This window comes from Saccopteryx leptura, chromosome 5, assembly GCF_036850995.1.
Source record: "Saccopteryx leptura isolate mSacLep1 chromosome 5, mSacLep1_pri_phased_curated, whole genome shotgun sequence".
Lineage (NCBI taxonomy): Eukaryota > Metazoa > Chordata > Mammalia > Chiroptera > Emballonuridae > Saccopteryx > Saccopteryx leptura.
In genome coordinates, this window is record NC_089507.1 from 219,555,639 (window position 1) to 219,576,062 (window position 20,424).

Sequence of the window (20,424 nt, forward strand, 5' to 3'; positions counted from 1 at the left end):
AAAAGAAATACATTTCACATCTTGAGCAAGTACCCACTTAAATACTATGTTTAAGTAAAAGAACCACTTCACTTCACAAGGCACTCTTCTAGGCGGGAGACTCGGATGTTTTAAATTTCATTGTTTTATTTTTATAAGATACTGGTCACCGCTCACTAAGTTGTTTTTTTCCAGGACCCAACAGTGGTCCCTGATCTGACGTGCACGGTCAAGAGAGAAGCAGACACACACACACACACACACACACACACACACACACACACAGTCAGTAACGGAGCCGAGCGCGGGGCGGGGAAGACGGTCGGTGCTGACCCGCGGCGGCCCCGTCCTCCACTTCACATCCCGGGGCCCGGCCTGGCCTCGGGGCAGCCGGGCAAGGCGGCTGGCAGGCCGGCCAGGTCAGGTCAGGCGGGGCTTTGAGGCCCTGGTGGCGGGTGGAATTTATTTTAAGGACAGGGAACGCCACAGCAGGTTTGGAGGAGGGTCAGGGTTAAAGAAGACGCGCTCAGCTCCTTATATTTAGTGATTTGACACGCCGGAAGTGCTCGTTACCAGCAGCAACTGCTGCACCGCCCCCGTCCCCACGCCCCAAGGGCGCCCGCCTCCATACACGCCCAGGACTCGGACGCCGCCTCTCTCCTTGGCCCCCTCGCAGGGTAAAACCCATCCCACCCAACGAGTCACTCGTCAGGACAGGGACCACCCCCACCCTGGCATAACTCCCCAGGACAGGGACCCAGCCCCAGCCCTAACTGACCCAGCGGGACAAGGACCCCCCGCCCCCCCCAACCCAGGCTACAACCCCTAGGACAGAAACCCCGGCCTGCCGTTACTGGGGGACGGGAGGGTCGGGATGCACCCCAGCTGGACGACCTTCCGGGCCAGGGAGGGGGAAACTGGATGGGCAAGCTTCTGCAGAAGGGAAACTGAGGCAGGGGGCACCGAATCTGGAAACTCAAGACGCTGGGTCGGGGCGGAGCCGGCACGCGTGGGGGGCGGGGTTTAGAGCTCCGTCCCCGCCCGGCGCACGCGCGCTCCGCCCCGCCCGATTCCCACCCCTCCTCCAGCCCCGCCCGCCAGGTCTCGTGCTCCCATCCCGCGCGGGGCCCGCCGGGAGCCGACCTAGGAGGAGGCGGAGAGTTGAGGAGGGGGAGAGGGAAAAAACCTGCTCGGGCTGCTGGGGCTTCGCTGCGCAGGCGCGGAGCGTGGGCCCGCCTCCGGGGCGGTGACGCAAACATATTTAAAGGAAGGCCAGCGCAGTGAGCCAATGGGCGACGAGCGTGCCGGGCGGGGCGTGGCGGCCCAGGCCCCGGATGAGGCTGCTGCGGCCCCTCCTCCCCCGCGCTTCCCTCGGAGACCCCGGACGCACGCCGCCTTTCGCTCTCGCTGGTCCTCGCGCCGGCCCCCCGCGGGCGGCGGTAAGGAGGCGCGGAGGCGGAGCGGACGGCCAGGCGACCGCGCGGCGACAGCGCCGGAGGCCAGCGGGCCAGGCCAGGCCCGGCCGGACGGGCGGCCGTCGCCATGAGCGGCTCGTCGGGCACTCCGTACTTGGGCAGCAAGATCAGCCTCATCTCCAAGGCGCAGATCCGTTACGAGGGCATCCTGTACACGATCGACACGGACAACTCCACCGTGGCGCTCGCCAAAGGTAGCGGCCCCGCCCGCTGGCGCGCCGCCCCACCCCCACCCCCACCCCCACCGGGGGCCCCCTCCCTGCGCCCCCGCCCCCACCGGGGTCCCCGCCGGCCCCCTCCCTGCGCCCCACCCCCACCGGGGTCCCCGCCGGCCCCCTCCCTGCGCCCCACCCCCACCGGGGTCCCCGCCAGCCCCCTCCCTGCGCTTCCACCCCCAGGCGCCCCCCGCCGGCCCCCTCCCTGCGCCCCCACTCGAGGCCCCCGCCGGCCCCCTCCCTGCGCCCCCACTCGGGGTCCCCGCCGGTCCCCTCCCTGCGCCCCCACTCGGGACCCCCGCCGGCCCCCTCTCTGCGCCCCCACTCGGGGCCCCCGCCGGCCCCCTCCCTGCGCTTCCACCCCCAGGCGCCCCTCGTCGGCCCCACCCGCGGGAACCTTCTTTCTCCTTCTCCGGTCTCCACCCCGCCCCCCGGGCTCTCCCGGGACAATGGTCTCCCCCAGCCCCGGCCTTATTGTGTGCGCCCGGCCCCCGCCTTGGGGTGTGGATGGAGGTGGGGCGGGTCCGGGTCCCGCGGCGGCGCCGCCCCGCCCCCCGCCCCGGCGGAGCCCGTCTCTGCAGGTGGGGGTCGTGGCTGGGCTGCTTCCTCCTCCCCACCTGCTGGAGGGGGCACAGCTGGCGCCGGGAGCCTGGTCCCTGCGGGGGCGGGGCGGGGCGAGGGGCGAGGGGCTTGAGGCTCCAGAGGGGCCTCCCCAGAAGGCTGGGGGGGGGGGCGAGAAAACCCGGCTCCCGCGAGCCTTTCTGGAATCTATTAGGCAGCCGGGGGCCTTGAGCCTGAACAAACACCGCGTCTTGGCGGCCGAGCCGCCTGCCTGCCAGCCAGGGTAGCGGCGCCGGCAGCCGGGTGACCCCGGTTAAAGCGCGGGCCGACCCGAGCCCGGACGTCCAGTCTGGGGTGTACCCCCTTAGTGAAGGGACACTCCCGGTGCGCGCTGGGAGCCACCCCGAGGCTCTGGGACACTCGGGAAGGTGGCAGGAGGTGGCCGCAAAGTTTTCTTTGTCTCGAGTACACGCTCCAGGGGAGACGCGAGTGTCCTTTCTCTGCCTCTTCCAGGGAAGTGCAGAAGTGCTGAGCGCGGCGGGGTCTGCAGAAGCCCTGCTTGTGTGATGGGTCTCGCTAGGGCAGGGGTACCACGCTAGGCCTTGGTCAAGGCAGACCACAGGCGGCGTCGCGGGGACCCCAGGGTTACGGGCTCGTCTCCTTGTAAAGCCTGGTGCTCGGGTTTTCTGGTAGTCTGCGCTTCCTGGGGAAGGCGGTTCATGCTCTTCTGTATCCGGGGCAGTGGACTACATGTGACATGACACCCGTGTTGGAGAAACTGAGATCCAGAGTAGCCCCTGGCCCGCAGCAGGAGTTGTGCTCAGGTTAGGTAGCGGGTGCCCCAGAGAGCTGAGGAGGAGAGGCTTGAGTGGTCTCCTGCTGCGTGGAGTCAAGGAGTTCCTCCCAAGACTGAAGCCGGTCCCCTTTTTCTATTGTTTCTGTGAGGCCTCCTCCCAGGCTGCTCGTGGGTAGAGGGGCCGAGGAGGCTGTCAGTCTATTAGTTTCTCTCCTAAGAAAACGGGGTGCCCAGGGTGACAGTGCTGTGAGGTTCCCGGTAAAATCAGCTGTGGTGCTTTTAATCTGCCGAGTTAGATGTGAAGGGTTGGGGGGGTTCTGCAAGCAGACTGCCTTCAGTCCTCACCCCTGGGAACACCGAGCTTCGGGGGACCGCCAGGCACAGGGCTTGTGCCTTGTGTTCTTTGTGACCCAGAACTTTTTTGGAGCTTTGCCAACTAGGGTCTTGTGGGTGTTTTCCATTGAAAATTGGGGGGGGATAGGGGAAAGGTCAAGCCCAGCACTGGGTTGTGGGTGGCACCCAGGGCAGGGGCTGCAGCACCAGAGGGTTAAATTATTGAGTGCACTTGGGTAAGGATGACAACTAATGTGGGTTTTTCTTGCTTTAAGTGAGATCCTTTGGTACTGAAGACCGTCCCACAGATAGGCCTGCTCCTCCAAGAGAGGAGATTTATGAGTACATCATTTTCCGGGGAAGTGACATCAAAGATATCACAGTGTGTGAACCTCCCAAAGCTCAGCACGCACTCCCTCAGGACCCCGCCATTGTCCAAGTGAGTGTGTGGCCCCTCCTGCTGCTGTCCCCTGTGTGGCCAGAGTGACCAACTCGAGAAATGACTTTTTAATAAAAGTTGTTTAATTTTTATCCAGGCTGTTGGTATTGCTGTGGAAAGTTTTAGTTCCCACAGCACACAGTAGTGTGTTTAGAGTGAGACACTGTGTGTGTGTCAGTGTCAGATGGCGAGGGAGAGAGGAAGAGATGAGTGGACAGACACAAGGGGGTAGGTGCACTCTGGGAATTGCATTATCCGTAGTTTCTGGTTGGGTCAGTCTAAAGTCCCAGTGGTGTGGTGTGAGTGGCATGTGGTGCTAGCAGGGACAGTAGTAGAGATTATTCTCTTAACTCTGCCCAGATGTTAGATTGCAGTGGTATATAGGACACTAAGTCTGCCTGCTCTGTTATAGTGTGTTTTGCCCAGAATAATGCTTTCTTGACTTGTAAACTAAGAGTTAGGCTCCTCTGGAGCTCACACTGCAGGAGGAGAAGCCTCCGAGTGCACCTGAGGAAACGGGGTGCCTGGGGACCTTCGGTCATTCCCCGCCACTGCTCTGGTCCCTCCTGTCGAGGACAGGGCTGCGCCCAGGGTGGCTCGTCTGGCCTCTTGCAGAGCCTGTGCTACCTGCTGACAGGCCGTGGGGAGCCACCCAAAGGCTTCATTAGTTAGAAGAAGTTCAAGTGAGAATTATCTGAACAGGTGGAGCGGGGGCGGAATGTGGAAGAGGCAGCTGGGAGCTCACCCCCCTGAGCGCCAGGCCGGCAGGTGCGCTCTGAACAGGGCGCTCTGGTCAGGGCGACCGGAAGGCCCTGTGCTGCTCTCACCCGTGTGTCTGTCCCCGTGCGCAGTCCTCCCTGGGCTCGGGCTCCTCCTTCCAGCCCCACGTGCCTTACAGCCCCTTCAGAGGGATGCCGCCCTACAGCCAGCTGGCCGCCAGCTCTCTGCTCAGCCAGCAGTACGCCGCTTCCCTGGGTCTAGGTGAGTAACCCTGTCTGCGAGGTTGCGCTGTGACCTCCAGGAAGTGGGCCTCAGCTCCTGGTGGGGGATACTGTGTTCTTGTCAAATCCAGCCTGTAGGGCACACTCAGTACAAGACCCAGTGCAGCTTCACATGCTGGAACGTGCAGTGACTACTCACTAAGTAAGGGGGGCAGCGGTCTGAGTTTTACAGCAGATGGACCCAAATCCACGTTCATTGGGGTGTCTGTCTAGGTCTGGGGGGAGGCCGGGGTCCCTTTGCTTCAAAGCCCTGGTTAGTGCCAGGTGTGCTCCCAGTGTGTCTGACCGCTGCACATGCCTGAGCCTGTGAACGTGGAGTTTGAAGGCAGCAGCCCCACAGGCGGCTCCTCCTTCAGTGTCCTGCCCGGGCCTTGCTCAGAAACCCAGTGTTCTCCAGGGGGAATAGCCCTGGAAGGAGACTACCCCACACACGTAGAGCGAGGGTCCGCCTGGTGCGGGCCAGAGTTTGCGACGCAGTCAGACCGTGGAGTGGCCGCCTTAGCCCACCTGGCTCCTGCTCTGGCGATGGGGTGTGATCAGGCCCTCAGCGGTGCTGTGGGGGCCTTGCTTCTGAAAGTCCTGCTGTCTCTGCTGCTTCTGGGGTGGTGGTGCCCTCCTCAGCCTGGCTCCGTTTCCAGACTAGGTGTGTGTGAGCAGAGTGTCCTGGAGACGCCTGGCTCTTTCCACGCCTGCTGAACACACGGCCAGTTTCCTGGTACTCATCTGCGCCCTTCCTGTATGCTCTTTCTTCTCTCTCTCCTTCTAGAGAAGCTGGTGAGCCCTCCGGCCTCAGCCGCAGCCTCCAGCCCTAGCTCCTCTCCATCTCCACAGCCCGTGTCAGAGCCTGACATGTCCTCAGAGCCACACCAGCTCACTTCCAAGGGTAACGGCAGTCTGGGAGAGCTGCACACTGTCTGCCGTGTGGAGAGCGAGGGGGTCGACTGCAGATCAGAGTGACAGTGCTGCCGCCGGCCCTGCTGAGCCGAGTCTCTGGCGGGGCACACGGTCCTGACTCCGCAGCGCCCATTCTAAAGGAGGGTTAGCGAGACCAGGGAGTGCTCGTTTGCTGTTGCTGGGCCCGGGGTCTGCTTTGACCTGTTCTGTGACTGCCACACGCGGGCAGTGTCCTCTGCACAGAGGGCCGTGCCCCTGCGTTTTCGGGTTCTGGTGTGGTCTGGACGCTGGGGAAGACCCCCGGGGGGAGCCTGCTGGGCAGCTCGCATGCCGCTCTGGCCTGTGGCACACTCCTCCCCCGTCCACATGGGCCTCGGGTGGTTGGTACAAGCTGTTGACAGGTGAGCAGGGCGGGCCTGATAACCGGCTCATTAGTGTTGGCGTGCTCCACCTGTCTGCCCGTGGTGGCCCCTGGGGTTTCTGGTGCTTGCCTGGCGTTGCTTCTTCACCCACTGCCCGAGGTCTGAGATCCTGTGTGTGACTGGAGACAGGTCTGCCTGCACCGTGGTGGAGGATCGGTCCAGGATAGCGCTGGTCAGTCTGCGCTTTGCATGTTTCCTGCATGTGCACCAGTGAGCTGAGTTACCAAGGAGGGATGCTTTCTTCCACTCACCTGTGACTCTAGACCAGTGTTTTTCAGTGGCCTGTCCACGGAAGAGTTAAGCGCCTTGATGTTGTATGAAGGCGGTAGCGGCTGTAATTATTGAGTCTGTGAATAGCGTACAACATCAAGGTGGTTAGCTCCTTTGCAGACCTTCAGTTGAAGCACCCTGCTCTAGACACTCCGTTTTTCCTAGGACCCTGAAAAGCCACTCTCAGGCAAGGTGGTTTAAGGGCTTGGGCAAGTGTCAGACAGCAGATGGGTCCAAGGTTCTTGTCCCATGTCATTACTCGGTGGAAGCAGTCAGGAGCTGTGATGCTCAGGGAAGACTGTGCTGGGTGAGGTGACAGGCCAAGGAAGTGCTTTGGGGCAGTGCCCATCATGGGGACACTGCAGGTGCCAGTGACAAGGCTGTTCAGTCGGTCCTGGGAGTACTTTCGTCTGGTTACGAGGAATTTGTCACCACAATTTCTATTGCAGCTGAAATTCGCGATCTCCACTCGTCCTGGGCTGCCCCAAGGTTAGGGCTGGCCTCTTCTGTCTCAGACCTCCGTGTATGTCCACCCACAGTCCCAGGACTGGGCAGGAGGGGAGTAGACCCACAGCCCTCTGGCCCCTTCTGGTTTCAGAGGACTCTCTGTGAGGCTGGGTTTCTGAGTGTTCGTGTCCTGTGCTCTGCTCCGTTGGGGTTGGGAGCGCAGCCCGTTGCCAAGGGCAGGCTGGGAAGCCTCTGTGTCTCCCTCTGAGCCTGTCCTCCAGAGGGCTCTGCGGCTGGGCTGCTCTGTGGTCAGCGCTCTTTCCTCGTTTCCGCTTTTATCACGTCTTACACAGACACGACAGCACTCTAGACCCTGACGTGAGTGGCTTGTTCCTGCGGCATTCTCTGGACAGTCTCAGGCTGGATTGGTTCATGCTCGGCACAGACCAGCGTGGAACAAATTTTCAGACCGAGAATGCACCCCTACTTGGGACTGCCAAGCCCCCATGGGGTCAGAGTGTGTGTGGCTTTCGGGAAGTCATTTCTAGACCTCCCAGGAGGCGCCCGCTGTGGCTAGGTGTTTTTCCTCCGTAGGGTTTCCTGACACGGAGCCTGGGGCTCAGGACTCCCTGGGCTGAGCTGGCCTTCCTGTTGGGCTGTTGCGCAGAGGGGGTGGCCTGCTGAGGGGCTTTGCCTGGGTTAGGTAGACCCTCTCTGGGTGGTTGCCTCTCCCCGCCGGATGTGCTGCCCGAAGAGAGATGTCTGCGGGGGTGGGGAGCTCTTCCTTTTCTATTTCCAACCGCCTTTCCTCCCCAACACAGGAGCTGCTTTCCCATCTGTCTCTGTCGGCAAGAGCCCCATGGTGGAGCAGGCTGTTCAGACGGGCTCTCTCGATAACCTGAGTACCAAAAAGCTGTTACCCGGCAGCAAGGGTCCCGTGGGGGTGCAGCTCAATGGGCGTCCGGCCCCGACCAGCGGCAAGAGCGCCAGCGGTACTGGAAGCCCCCCGGGGGCGGCGCCCTCCCTCCCCTCGCTCTCGCTCCCCTCACTCTCGCCCTCGCTCCCTGCCGCAGGGGGCTTTGTAAACAGGCACCCCCCCCACACACCCCGCGTGCTTCTCAGGGCAGCCCCTGCGGCTGGTCCCCTGAGTGGTGCCGCCTGCTTCTGTCCCCAGCTTCTGTCCTCGCAGGCGCTTGCCTTACTGTCCCCCTTTGCACTTAGATGTTGCTCAGGCGGCTGCTGTGCAGACGGCCGGGCAGGTCAACGACGAGAACAGGAGGCCCCCGAGGAGGAGATCAGGTAACAGCGCTGCCCCTGCTGGGCCCCCAGCCGGCCCCGCGCTCCGCCCGCCCCTCGCCGTCTGCTCTGTGGGAGCGGTTCCAGGGGCTCTGGGGCGCTCTGTCCAGACCTCTGTCGTCTGTGGCTCGTCAGCCATGACTGTGGCTTCTCCTCACAGGGAACAGGCGGACGAGGAATCGCTCCCGAGGGCAGAGCCGCCCAACAAACGTCAAGGAGAACACGATCAAGTTTGAGGGCGACTTCGATTTCGAGAGTGCAAACGCCCAGTTCAACCGAGAGGAGCTGGACAAAGAGTTTAAGAAGAAACTGAATTTCAAAGGTTTGAGTCATGTGGAAATTGCTCCGTTTGCCAAGAAGTGTCCACAGAAGGGGTGGAAGGCAGGACAGCTGGTGCTGTCAGGTGGGGTGGGGTGAGGGCTGGCGTGGGAGCCGGGCCACCTGTGGGTAGTGAAACGTGTCCTGTCGGGGACAGTGCGGCTCATGCAGGCAAGACCAGCAGGCTGGACTGGAACTCGGTGCAGAGCCGTCAGCTGCTGGTGGCGGGGGAGGACCCCCAGGACACGAGCTGTGTCTGCCTCCAGCCGCTCAGGGACCTGTCTCTGTGCAGATGAGCGAGCCGAGAAGGGGGAGGAGGACCCCGCGGTCGGGACCCAGAGTGACGAGGCCCCTGCCGAGGAGGACCACCTGGGGCCTAACTGCTACTATGACAAGTCCAAGTCCTTCTTCGACAACATCTCCTCTGAACTCAAGACCAGGTTGGGAGGCCAGAGAGACTGGGCAGGGCCCTGGTCAGCTGGTGGGAAGTCACACACACGCACACTGTCTCAAATTTCCGGGACTGGGGCTCTATCTTGGGGCCACACTCGATCTCAAGGTTGGGGAGATCTCTGAGGGTCCTGCTCCAGTCTTTTGTCAGAGTGGGGGCCGCATGGGAGGCCTGGCAGCCACGGCACCTGAGGGGCCTTCTCGAGGCCCCTCCCCACTGCCCTCCCGGCTCCTCCACCCTCCCCGTTACGGCTAGCTGGTCCCCAGGGGACACCCTGAGACAGCTGGCCCAAGTGTCGGGCGTGAGGCGCTGTGGGTGCTTTTCATCTGAGGGCTCGAGGCCGGACCTGCGTGTCCTCTTGTCTGTAGCGCTGGGCAGCTGGTGCTCTGGTGTTACCCTGTTAGCGAGCTAGACCATCGCAGTGTCCAGAGCAGGCAGGCTATAGAAACCGAGGTCCGTCTACTCTGCAAACTGCGCGGCACACTGCTGAGCACAGGGCATGCCACATAGCAAGCTGGGGGCAGAGGAGGTGGGTGAGCAGGAAGAGACACACACGGGAGATAGTGCATCGGGGAGAAGAGGGGTGGCCGGCGGGCTGGGGACGAGCTAGTGCTGAGGCCTCCCAGCTGTCTCAGGCTCAGTGACCGCAGCGGTTCAGAGAGAAACGACAAAGATGGGGTCGCCCTCACAGGGTTTGTAGGTCACGCTGGCTTTTACTCAGTGCTGCCGGGAGCTGCCAGGCTGGGAGCCCAGGCTCCAGCCAACCGTAGATACCATGTGGGTTTTGGGTGATTGTTCCTGCAGGTAGCCACCTCCCAGTCTTCCAGGTTCCTGGGGGGGCGTGGCTTCAGAACTGGTGTGAAAACGGGCTGGCAGGTGTGAGGAGAGCCAGCTGTTGGCCTCCACGCACAGCTGAGCCGCAGCTGCTGTTTCTCTTTTATTTTTTCTGGTGACAGAGTCAGAGAGAGGGATAGACAGGGACAAACAGGAACAGAGAGAGACGAGAAGCATCAATCATTAGTTTTTCATTGCAACACCTTAGTTGTTCATTGATTGCTTTCTCATGTGTGCCTTGACCAGAGGCCTTCAGCAGACCGAGTAGCCCCTTGCTCAAGCCAGTGACCTTGGGTCCAAGCTGGTGACCTCGGGGTCTTGAACCTGAGTCCTCCGCATCCCAGTCCGACGTTCTATCCACTGCACCGCCTGGTCAGGCCCTGCTGCTGTTCTTTAAAGGAGGGTTGTGAACAGACATGGTCCTAGTGGTCCTCGCTGGGTGCCCAGGGGAGCAGTAGGGCCAGGGCAGTGCCTGCCGCTGCCCCCTCCCCGAAGCAGAAGCCAGAGGTGCTTTTAGGGGGTGGGCCTGCCCACCTAGTCCCGGCCCTTCCTCACCTGGTAGAAGCCTGTATGGTGGGATCCGTAATCCGCTTCCAGTCTTGGCCCTGGGCCTAGCAAGCAGGGAGGGAGGCTTCTTTGGGGCACACTAGTGTCGTTTGCTCCCCGTGTGTAGGTGACAGAGGTGTGAGGTGTGTGCCCAGCGCCCAGTCCAGGGAGGAAGAGGGCTGGTTGGAAACGTGGCTGGGAGCACCTGTAGTGCTGGGTGTCCTCGGGCGGCAAGCTGGCTTGGGTCACCCCTGAAGGGCTCCAGGAACATGGTGACCAGCTGCCCTTCTGGGCTGGGGAATGTGTGGTGGGGGCCTGTGCAGTCAGTCTCCAGCCTTTGTCTGGTTCAGTTCCAGGCGGACCACCTGGGCCGAGGAGAGGAAGCTCAACACGGAGACCTTTGGGGTCTCAGGAAGGTTTCTTCGTGGCCGTGGATTCCGGGGTGGGTTACGAGGGGGTAGGGGCAGCGGCTCCACCCGGCGCAACCCAGCTGCCCACAGAGCCGGGACTGGCAGGGTGTGAGGAGCAGCCAGAGGTGAGCGGGTCCCCTCAGGTCCTCTGAGGGAGGGTGGGGGGACACAGGGACCCAGCCAGGGAACTTTATCAGGAAGAGCTTGTAGCTGAGGGCCCTGACCGCCCGACTCACCGGGGGGCTCTTAGGGCCATCAAAGTGGTTTCTGTGCGGGAGGGCTTGGTGCTTGTCACTCCAGTGGGGCCAGCAGGACAGCTTGTGACAAGCCAAGGTCTTGACACAGGGTGGCCCTGCCTTCCTGACAAGGCTCCTGGTGACTGGTGTGCCCTTCAGGGTCTGGGTAGTGAGTGGGTGATGCCGACTGTCCCAGCTGGTGGGTGGGGCTCGGAGCTGCCTCCTGTGGCATGTATGCAAGTGACTTCCCTGGTGGGCTGAGACGGGCGGTCTGGGGAGCCCTGGCCTGACCTGGGGGTGCGCACGGCGCTCACGTGGTGGTGTGCCCTCCTGCAGGCTCCTGCCGAGACAGCAGCAGACGGGCGCTGAGTGAGGACGCTGCACTTCCCGGCAGACGGGCATCGGTCACTGGTCACTGCTTTTGTTTTGGACGTCAGAATTTGGATGTGGTCTGAGTTAGAACCGCTTGTTTTCGGAGAGTTGTTTAGGGCGACCTCTGAGGTCTAAATCTTTCCTGCTCAGTTATGCTGTCTAGTCTAAGGTTTTGGTGTTTTGCAGAAAGGTTTCTAGAGTGGAGGCTTGATCCTCAGTTTTTTGTTTTCCCTTTTTCTTTTTTTTTTTTGACAACTTTGACTTTAAAATGGAACCAAATTTCCTTTGGCCGTGTGGCTGCCAGGTACAGCTCTGTCACCCAGCTGGCTCTGGTGTTGCTGGCCTGGTACCTCCACTGCCACTGATAGGGTCTCAGGGGCCAGGCAGGGCCAGCCCTGGGGGGGTGTGGGGTTGGAGGGGCCCAGGCAGGGAAAGGGGGGGTCCCACAGATCATGTTGTACGAGCAGACAGACCACCTGATGTCCGAGTGACTGTGTTGAGGTTGGGGCACTCTCAGAAGCACAAGAGGGCCCTGAACACCAGCAGCAAGGGAGCCAGTTGTTGCTCAGAGCCTGGCTTCCACAGGAGCTGGGGTGCAGGCGGTGTCCCTGTCCTCTGCCCTGTCTGCCCCTGACCTGGCCAGTCACTGTTGGACTCTGGCCACTGTTTGCACCTCACCTACTTGGAAATGAGCCAGTCTTTTTTGCAAACTCAGCTGACAGAGAGCATTTTCCTCTTGAGTTGTAAATATTTATTTTTTAGGTGGGTGGCGGGAGGTGGGCTATAAATTGTTGCATGAGTAAGGGGGTCACCTTAGTGCACGCATGCGCCCCTCTAATGACAGAGCATCGCGGTGGACATAGCGCCTTGGTAACTACACCCCTAAGTAGCTGTAAAGACTTCGATTACATATTAAGTTACTGTAAAAGCTTGGGTTTATTTTTGTAGACTTGATGGCTGAGAATTAGAACGTAGCAACGGGGCCGCTCTGTTGGAGTAATGTAAATTGTAATTAAAATAAACACGCAAACTTTCCAACTTCTCTGCCTGCATCCCCTCCCGTCTGCCATGGTGTCCCTGCACAGCTGCTGGCAGGCCTCGAACTGGTCAGCCAGCGGCCGGTCACTGGGCCCTCCTGGCAGGAGCAACTCTGCTTTCCTGGTGCAGATCCTCAGAATTCGGTCCACCGGTGAACCTGCTTCAGAAATGGCCCCTTGGCCCACGGACCCCTAACCGCAGGCTCTGGGTGTGTGTCCATATTCTTCTCCTCAGAAGCTTTTTACAGGTCTGGGCCCAGGGACCACACAGAGCAGACAGGGCTGGCTTCAGATTCCAGAGCATCCCCTCCACTGCGCCGGCTTTCTGGGTGACTTGGGAAGTGACTTCAGAGGATGAAGCCCATTGGTCAGCTGTGTATGTCCTCTCTTGGTATCTTGCCTGTGATCCGGTCAGAGCAACACCAGGCAGCAGGCTTCGGATATCTGGCTTGGCTGGCATTCACCATTTCACAAATTCTTGGCAGCCTTCCATTTTCTTGTCAACTAACATCCTCAACCAATAAAACAACCGTCCACGGTGTACATGTTACGTTCAGGCAGCCAGAGCATGGATCTGAAACTAGTTAGGTGATTCGGCAGTTGGATTAAACAGGTATTTTCTTTAAAGAGTCTGAACATAGGTCAGTCCTAGTTCCCACCTGTGACTCAACTTGCTGTTAGAGAGTCCTGACCTGAAAACCATCCTGACAAGCACCTGTTTTACGCTGAACTGACGTATCTGGGCCCCTTGACTCCTTTTTCTTAGGTAAACTAGAGCTGTGTCCTCGAGAGGTTCACGGAGAAAGAAGCTGCAGAATGAGGCAGAAAGTGGGGCCTTGGAACCCTAAAAGGGCTGCCAGCCCAGGGACCCAAAGGCCACCTGTCACCAGAGCAGGCAGCAGGGCCTTGGGTGCAGCAGAACGACCAAGCTCAAGAGCTTGTCAGCAGTGTTTTCTGTACAGACTCGCTTGCACGGCCGCGACCTGGAGGGCAGAGGGCAGGCACCAGAGGTCTTTAGGGGGAAACCGCAAGGAACCTTCAGCCAGTCCTCTCAAACCAGAACGCACAGCTAGCTCTGGACACCACCGCAGCTCTGCAACACTTGGGGTTCAACACTTCAACTCAGTGCTAGTTGTGCCTGTGTCGTCGACCTTACTATTAATCAGAAGCTTGAACAAAGGTCCAAGAAACGAAATGGCCCGTCTGGAACCTCAAAGCAGGGAACACAAGTTTCACCTCAACCAGAAGGGCCAGGCGCCCCACCTCCAGCAGCCACGTGGGCACCCTTGGTACCAGGTGCCTGGCCTGGACTGCTCAGAGCCCCCACAGACCTCCAGGGAGGAGCCCCCACTCCCATCAGCGGCCTGTTGTCTGGGAGCCGAGTGACAAGCGGCAAGCAGAAGCACTCACACCCAGAAAAGCACTCAACGGACCGCAAGGGGACAGCTCCCTTTTCTCAGGAGCTGTCCCCCAATTCCTCCCAAAAGATGCACGGGCCGTGAAAAGGACAAGGTTAAAAAACACATTAGTTTATTGTTAGGACACTTGGACAGTACGGACAAATGGAATGAAACTGCCTGCACGTCATTTCGAGATTCACCCTTGATTTGAATTTAAAAATCACTCCCAGCAAGATCGCCATCCATCACGACGCTTTCTTCTGTTTTTTCTTTTCACTTTCTTCCTTTTCCTTTTCGATCTCAGCAACATACTTCTCAATTTCTTCAGGATTTAAAATCTACCAGAGGGAGAGTTCTGGGTCAGCCCCCGCCCCTCCCAGGAGCCGCCCCAGTGCCTACCGGCCAGCGCCCCTTCCTCCCACCCCCGCGGTGAGGACGGGGCTCCAGCTGCCTCTGCGGGGAAACGAGGCCGTCCCGCTGGCTGCTGGGGGGGCCTGTGTGGGGGGATTGGTGAAGCAGGAGCCACCTGCACAGCTGCTGACGGCTTGTCCGAGTGCCAGACACCCAGGTCCCACCTGTGACCACAGCTCAGCACGGGAGTGCCCCCCCCCCCCGGGCGTGCTCCTCAAACTGCGACAGGTGGCAGTTACCATTACCTTGAGGGGCTGCTCTCGCCTCATGACCGCCAGCTCCATGTTTTTGCCGCCTGACTGAACCACCTTGGAGGAGGGGGAGAGGGAGGGAGAGAGTCCGACCGCTCTGGCCAGTTCCTTAAACGATCACCTGTGCACCCAAACCCAGCACAGCCACACAGGGCACAGGCCAGACCCAGGGAGGTCCCAGCAGCCAGGCTTCTGTGTTTCCTCCTGCCGGCAGGCTTGGGCTGGGTCCCTGGTCCCTCACAGCAGACAAAGAGCCCTGCTACCAGGGCCCCTCTGCCTGCAGTATCCCCAAGGTCTTAGAGCCCCGGACCCCATGACTCCCACCCAACCAGCAGTTCCCAGTCCTGATGCCTCGGCAGGAAGGCTGTGAAGGGAGTGGGCCGTGTCCGGGCTGTACCGGCCCTCGCAGCCTTCGTGCCTGTTGCCCAGCCTGTGCTGACCACCCCACCCGGCCCGAGGACATCACCACAGTGGCTGCCCAGAGTTCAGAGGCAAACCTACTTCCAGAAGGGCCTTGATGACCAGTTTAATGGTCAGGTCGTCTGTTTCGATGGCTTCGTCCGTGTAATTCTTCTCTAGAAATTCACGCACGGACTTGGCGCCCCGGCCGATAGCATTGGCCTAAAAGGGGTGAGTGAGTGAGTGTTACATGGTACAGAATGTGCCGATCCAGAGCCAGCCCAACAGCATGGCCCCCCCGCCCCCGCCACCCTGAGAGGCACCCTGGGCCCCAGACCCTTTCCTGAGCCTTTCTGTGGCCAAGAGCTGTGTGGAGCCACGCAGATTCTCACCAGTGACAGACTCTATTTCCTAACTGACACTCCTGGCTGGCTCACACGTTAGCCATGCATCTCTAGAGCTCGCTGCCCTGTTCTCCCAGAGAGCATGCTGAGGGGATCCCTTGCTCCCACATGAGTGGCAGTGTCGTGGGACAGATGGCGTGGCGTGTGTGCGCATACGTGTAGGGTGAGGCCAACTTAAACCTCAGGGGGCACAGCCCCCTGTGGCTTCCCATCCCCTAGGCTGTGGCAACATGGCCCACAGCCGCCGCTCTGTCAGGGACTCACCTTCCAGGCGTGGTACGTGCCCGACGGGTCCGTCTGGTAGAGTCTGGGGGTGCCGTCAAAGTCAAAACCCACAATAAGGGCGGAGATGCCGAACGGTCTGCGCCCGTTGCTCTGCGTGTAGCGCTGGTGGCAAAAGAACGCATCACCATGCTGTCCCGGCACGGCGACCCTCGGCCCGGCGGATGTCCCGGCACGGCGACCCCGGGCCCGGCGGACGTCCCCGCTGCGCCCCTCATGTGCCTTCAGTTCAAAGGCGAGTGAGGTTACCGATCGCTGCCAGCGCCCCTCCGTTCTTTCCTGCATGTCCACTCAGCCAGCCATGCCTGTGTCTGTGACTGCCCCTCGGAACACCGCTGAGGCCACAGGTGTGACAGCAGACATGCACCTGGCTACACGGTTGGTTTTAAAGATGACTAGTGTTTCACCTTAGGGTGGGGGTAGCTTCAGCCCCTCCCAACTCCTCAGTTACTGTCGGTCAGAACAAGATAAAACCATCGGCAGCCGGATGGCCCCGTGCCAGTCAACGGGGACGATGTCACCGACATGGGCAAGCACGTGTACAAGGAAAGAGCAGGTCCCCACAGTACACAGTGGAACACCGTCCAGGACAAAGCAGTGACCGCCACGGGAGGGGCCCACCTGCTTCAGGCTGGCGATGTAGCGGGTGATGTACTCCACGGTGACTGGGTCCTCCACCGTCAGCCGGTGGCTCTGGCACTCCACCCGGGCCCTGTTGATGACTATCCTGGCGTCTGCGGTCAGACCTACAGCGACAGCAGAGGGCGTCACCATGTCGGCACCATCGAACACATCGGGCAGACACACAGCAAGGGTTCTGAAAGCCCAGCACCGGGCCCTGGCCGAGGAGCTCAGTCAGAGAGCTGTCCCAGCACGCCATGGTTTTCGGTTCGATCCTCAGTCAGGACACATAGAAGAGTCAACCAAGGAATGCGTAAATAAATGGAACAAACAGGTGTTTCTCTCTCTTTCTAAACCCAATAAATAAAAAAACATATTTACGAAGCCCAGCACTGGGGTCCACCTGAGGGACCAGCCCCAGACTGACCGCGTGGACTGGCCAGCTTCCGTGAGTGCACTGGGCTCGTGAAGGGTTGTATGTGTCGGGCCGCATAAAACCTGGAGTAAGCCTGAGGTCAGTGCGCAGCCCGCGGAGGGAAGGGAGCGCTGAGAACACGGCACCCACTGGCCCACTTCACAGGCGCTGTGTGGACAGCCTGACCTCTCTCCAGATGGCAACTATGATAAGGGACACGCTGAGGATGAGGACGCCAAGGGGACAGCAGTGCCCTGTGTCCTGGGTGGCCGCTCCTGCAGGTCTATGGCCCAGCCACGAGGGGCAGGGAGCCTCCCCACCAAGAGACTGTGGCCAACCCTTGACTTAGAGGCCCAAATCCAGTGCTTTAAAAGAGGCCTGGGGCCTGACCAGGCGGTGGTGCAGTGGATAGAGCGTCAGACTGGGAAGCAGAGGACCTGGGTTCGAGACCCCCAAGGTCACCAGCTTGAGTGTGGGCTCATCTGGTTTGAGGAAAAGCCCACCAGCTTGAACCCAAGGTCGCTGGCTCCAGCAAGGGGTTACTCGGTCTGCTGAAGGCCGGCGGTCAAGGCACATATGAGAAAGCAATCAATGAACAACTAAGGTGTTGCAACGTGCAATGAAAAACTAATAATTGATGCTTCTCATCTCTCTCTGTTCCTGTCTGTCTGTCCCTATATATCCCTCTCTCTGACTCACTCTCTGTCTCTGTAAAAAATAAATAAATAAATAAAAATTAAAAAAAAAAAAAAAAAAAGAGGCCTGGGGGTCACTGGGTCACACATCTCCCAAAACCCCGCCGGCCGGCTCACCGGCAAATGCCATGCAGACGTTGTCGTCCAGAGCACAGATCTTCCGCACCGTCCTTTCATCCTGCAGTTTGGCCACTGACTTCTTCTCCACGCCAAGAACAACAATGTCTTTTCCTCGAACGCCAACCTTCAGGAGAAAGTGGGACAGTCCTTAGGACAGCGACCTGCAGGTCTACACAGACAGGGAGCTCTGAGAGCGGGCGGCGCGCAGGGTCCTGGGCAGCCCCTGGCCAAGCGCGGGCACTGGCCTGCTGCCGCACGGCTCCCCCAGGCGTCTGCCTGGCTTTACAATGCCAACTCGCGGCTTCGGTGACGACACCATGTGTGAGTCGCTAGTGTGTCATCTCAACCCACTGCACTGAGCGAGACCCGGCGTTCAAACCAGGTGTTCCGAAAGCCAGGCTTCTGTGGCGTGACCACCTCCACCCAGCCCACTAACGTGCACAGCTGTGGGAAAGGAACCTGTGTCCTGGGAGGTCAGTGCTGCCTATGGACTGACAACGGACAGGGGAGAGGGCTGCACCAAAAACAAAGATCAGGGCCCTGGCCGGTTGGCTCAGCGGTCGAGTGTCAGCCCGGCATGTGAAAGTCCCAAGTTCAATTCCCGGCCAGGGCACACAGGAGAAGTGCCCATCTGCTTCTCCACCCCTCCCCCTCTCCTTCCTCTCTGTCTCTCTCTTCCCCTCCCGCAGCTGAGGCTCCATTGGAGCAAAGTTGGCCCGGGCGCTGAGGATGGCTCTGTGGCCTCTGCCTCAGGTGCTAGAATGGCTCTGGTTGCAACAGAGCGACGCCCCAGATGGGCAGAGCATCGCCCTCTGGTGGGCATGCCGGGTGGATCCCGGTTGGGCGCATGCGGGAGTCTGTCTGACTGCCTCCCCGCTTCTCAATTCAAAAATAAATAATAAATAAATAAATAAACCAGAAAGATCGCCCTGGCCGGATAGCTCCAGTAGAGCATCTGCCTCAAGCACAGAGGTTGATCCCTGGTCAGAGCACATACAGGAACGGATTCATGTCCCTGTCTCTCTCTCCTGCCCTTCCTCTCTGGCTAAAATCAATAAATGAAAATTAAAAACAAAACAAACAAAAACAGAAGATCACCACCACCAGTTACCTCCAGGAAAGGTGCAGACACATATGGTCAATCCCACAGAGAGGGGACTAACAGGCTTAGTTCAGAGCAGGGCTCCTTGACCTGGGCACTGTGGGCACTGGGCTGCCTAACTCCTTGATGTAGAGGCTAGGCTATCTGATTACCCCGAGGCGCTCTGTCTGGGACAACAGACCACATCTGCACAAAATGCCAAGCGGCCCCTGGGGAGTGGGACCCCCCCCCCTGCCAGTCCGCGGTGTCAGGTTTCAGGGCGCTTCCCACCCACTGTCTCACATGATCTTTGGAGTTCCCCAGGGAGAGCAGCCGGCCTGGAGAGGCTAGGTGGGTTCATCAAAGCCAGCAACCTCAACAGGCCTGAGGGTCCATGGGTGGAAGGGGAGCCGGTCAGCGGACTCTTCCTCCAGTGCTATCTTAAGCTGAATTAGACCACAGGTGCATTTTGGACCTTAATTTCAAAGGACATTTCAGGAAATGAAAACACCAAAAATCAGAAAATTTTGTGTGCTTATTTTTCCTGCTGGCTCAAACCTCTGAAATAGCAGGTAATATTTAAATAAAAAAAAAATAACAAAAATACCTGACCAGTAAAGCAAACAGAAGTCTCAAAGACATCACGAATTTAAGTTTCAAGTAGTGGTCAAAACTGGCAGTACCCGCTAGATGTCAACAGGACAACGGGATGGTGCACTGCCCACCTCAGGGAGGCTCCCTGAGCAGGGCGACCAGCCTCCCCCCCCCCCCCGGGGGGGTGGTCTGTCAGTGGGAACTGGACAGGTCATTGCAGGAACTTCCGCCTTTGTTCTTGAAGCCACTTGCACCTGGAGGGACAAGTGCTCTCCCTCGTGGGGGAAGTCCCCTAACCTAGACCTGTCTGGGGGCACTTCACCTAAGTCACCTGGTTACTTAACACTCACAGAACCAGGGAGCAGCCAGCCCTGCTGGCCGGTGCCTGGCGTCTCTGCTGGCCGGTCGTGTCTCAGCACAGCGCATACCGCACCCACACCGGCTCTCCCGGGGCAGAGTTGGCCGCCAAGATGGCCGTCACCACCCAAGCGCGCCTACCGCTCTGTCCTACTAGGAGGAAAAGGAAACTGGCACTTTGAAGCTCGCCACTCACACCCTACTCGCTGGTCTGCAAAGCACTTGTCGGTCACCAGCAAACACCCACTTCAACCGCCCTTGGCGAGCATTCAGTATTTGGAGGGCGGTCCCATCGGACTCCTCTCCCGCGGGCTCCCCTACCCGGAACCCATTGTGCACAATATGCCCCTTTCCACTGCCTTCAGCAACACCAACGCCACGGTGCTAATTCCGAAAGGTCGATCGGTCAAGAAGCATCCGACTACAAAGAGGAGGCTGTCAGCACCGCCACCTGGCTGGCGCTCGGCAGAAGGACGCGCGCGGGCCCCGCCCGGCCGGCTGCAAGGCGCCGCGCTCCAGGCCTCCGGGACCGAGAAAGACGCGCTCCCCCAGATACTCCCGCTATCCAAAGCAGCGCCAGGCCCACGGCCGCTGCTGCCGCCCCGCTCGACCAGGGGCGCCACCGCCCCCCGTGTCGGGGCCTCGCGGGTTCGTAGGCGCCCCCACGTCGTGGAGCCGCCCCTGCCCCCTAGGCCGGGCCCCGTCCAGCTCCCCGCACCTCCCGGCCGCCCCGCGCCCCAGCAGCGCCCTCAGGCCCGCTCAGCTTCCGGCCGCCCTGGGCCTGCCCCGGCGCAGAGTTCGCCTCTCACCGCGGTCGAGCCCTTTTTCACGGCCTCCTGCGCGTACTCCACTTGGAAGAGGTGGCCATCGGGCGAGAAGACGGTGATTGCACGGTCGTAGCTCATGCCGGCGAGCGGCGCGGCCGGGCCCGGCAAAAACGCACACTCACCACCGCACGAACCACGACTCCAAACCCAGCTGCGCCCGCGCCGCGCCCGCCCCCGACACCGCCCACTGCGCTGCTGGCGTCAGGCGGCGCCGAGCAGCGTCGTCGTCCCCGGG

At 60.3% G+C, this 20,424-nt stretch overlaps 2 protein-coding genes across 3 annotated transcripts; one reads left to right on the forward strand and one right to left on the reverse strand.

Moving 5' to 3' along the window:
• Positions 1-1,313: 1,313 nt before the first annotated feature.
• LSM14B (LSM family member 14B) lies at positions 1,314-12,337 on the forward strand. 2 transcript variants are annotated; one of them, XM_066384309.1, is made up of 10 exons: positions 1,314-1,648; positions 3,635-3,798; positions 4,650-4,779; positions 5,566-5,682; positions 7,654-7,824; positions 8,054-8,131; positions 8,289-8,450; positions 8,739-8,886; positions 10,628-10,812; positions 11,260-12,337. In XM_066384309.1, the coding sequence occupies exons 1-9, from the start codon at positions 1,522-1,524 to the stop codon at positions 10,797-10,799; spliced, it is 1,269 nt and encodes a 422-aa protein (XP_066240406.1). In that variant the 5' UTR covers positions 1,314-1,521; the 3' UTR covers positions 10,800-10,812; positions 11,260-12,337. The 2 variants fall into 2 exon arrangements, with proteins under 2 accessions (XP_066240406.1, XP_066240407.1); XM_066384310.1 differs by lacking the exon at positions 5,566-5,682.
• Positions 12,338-13,840: 1,503 nt separating this feature from the next.
• Positions 13,841-20,373, reverse strand: PSMA7 (proteasome 20S subunit alpha 7). Its single transcript, XM_066384311.1, has 7 exons — positions 20,172-20,373; positions 17,328-17,454; positions 16,101-16,225; positions 15,462-15,584; positions 14,896-15,015; positions 14,389-14,451; positions 13,841-14,070 (listed from the first exon to the last, which is right to left on the reverse strand). The coding sequence occupies exons 1-7, from the start codon at positions 20,265-20,267 to the stop codon at positions 13,978-13,980; spliced, it is 747 nt and encodes a 248-aa protein (XP_066240408.1). The 5' UTR covers positions 20,268-20,373; the 3' UTR covers positions 13,841-13,977.
• Between the last annotated feature and the right edge of the window lie 51 nt (positions 20,374-20,424).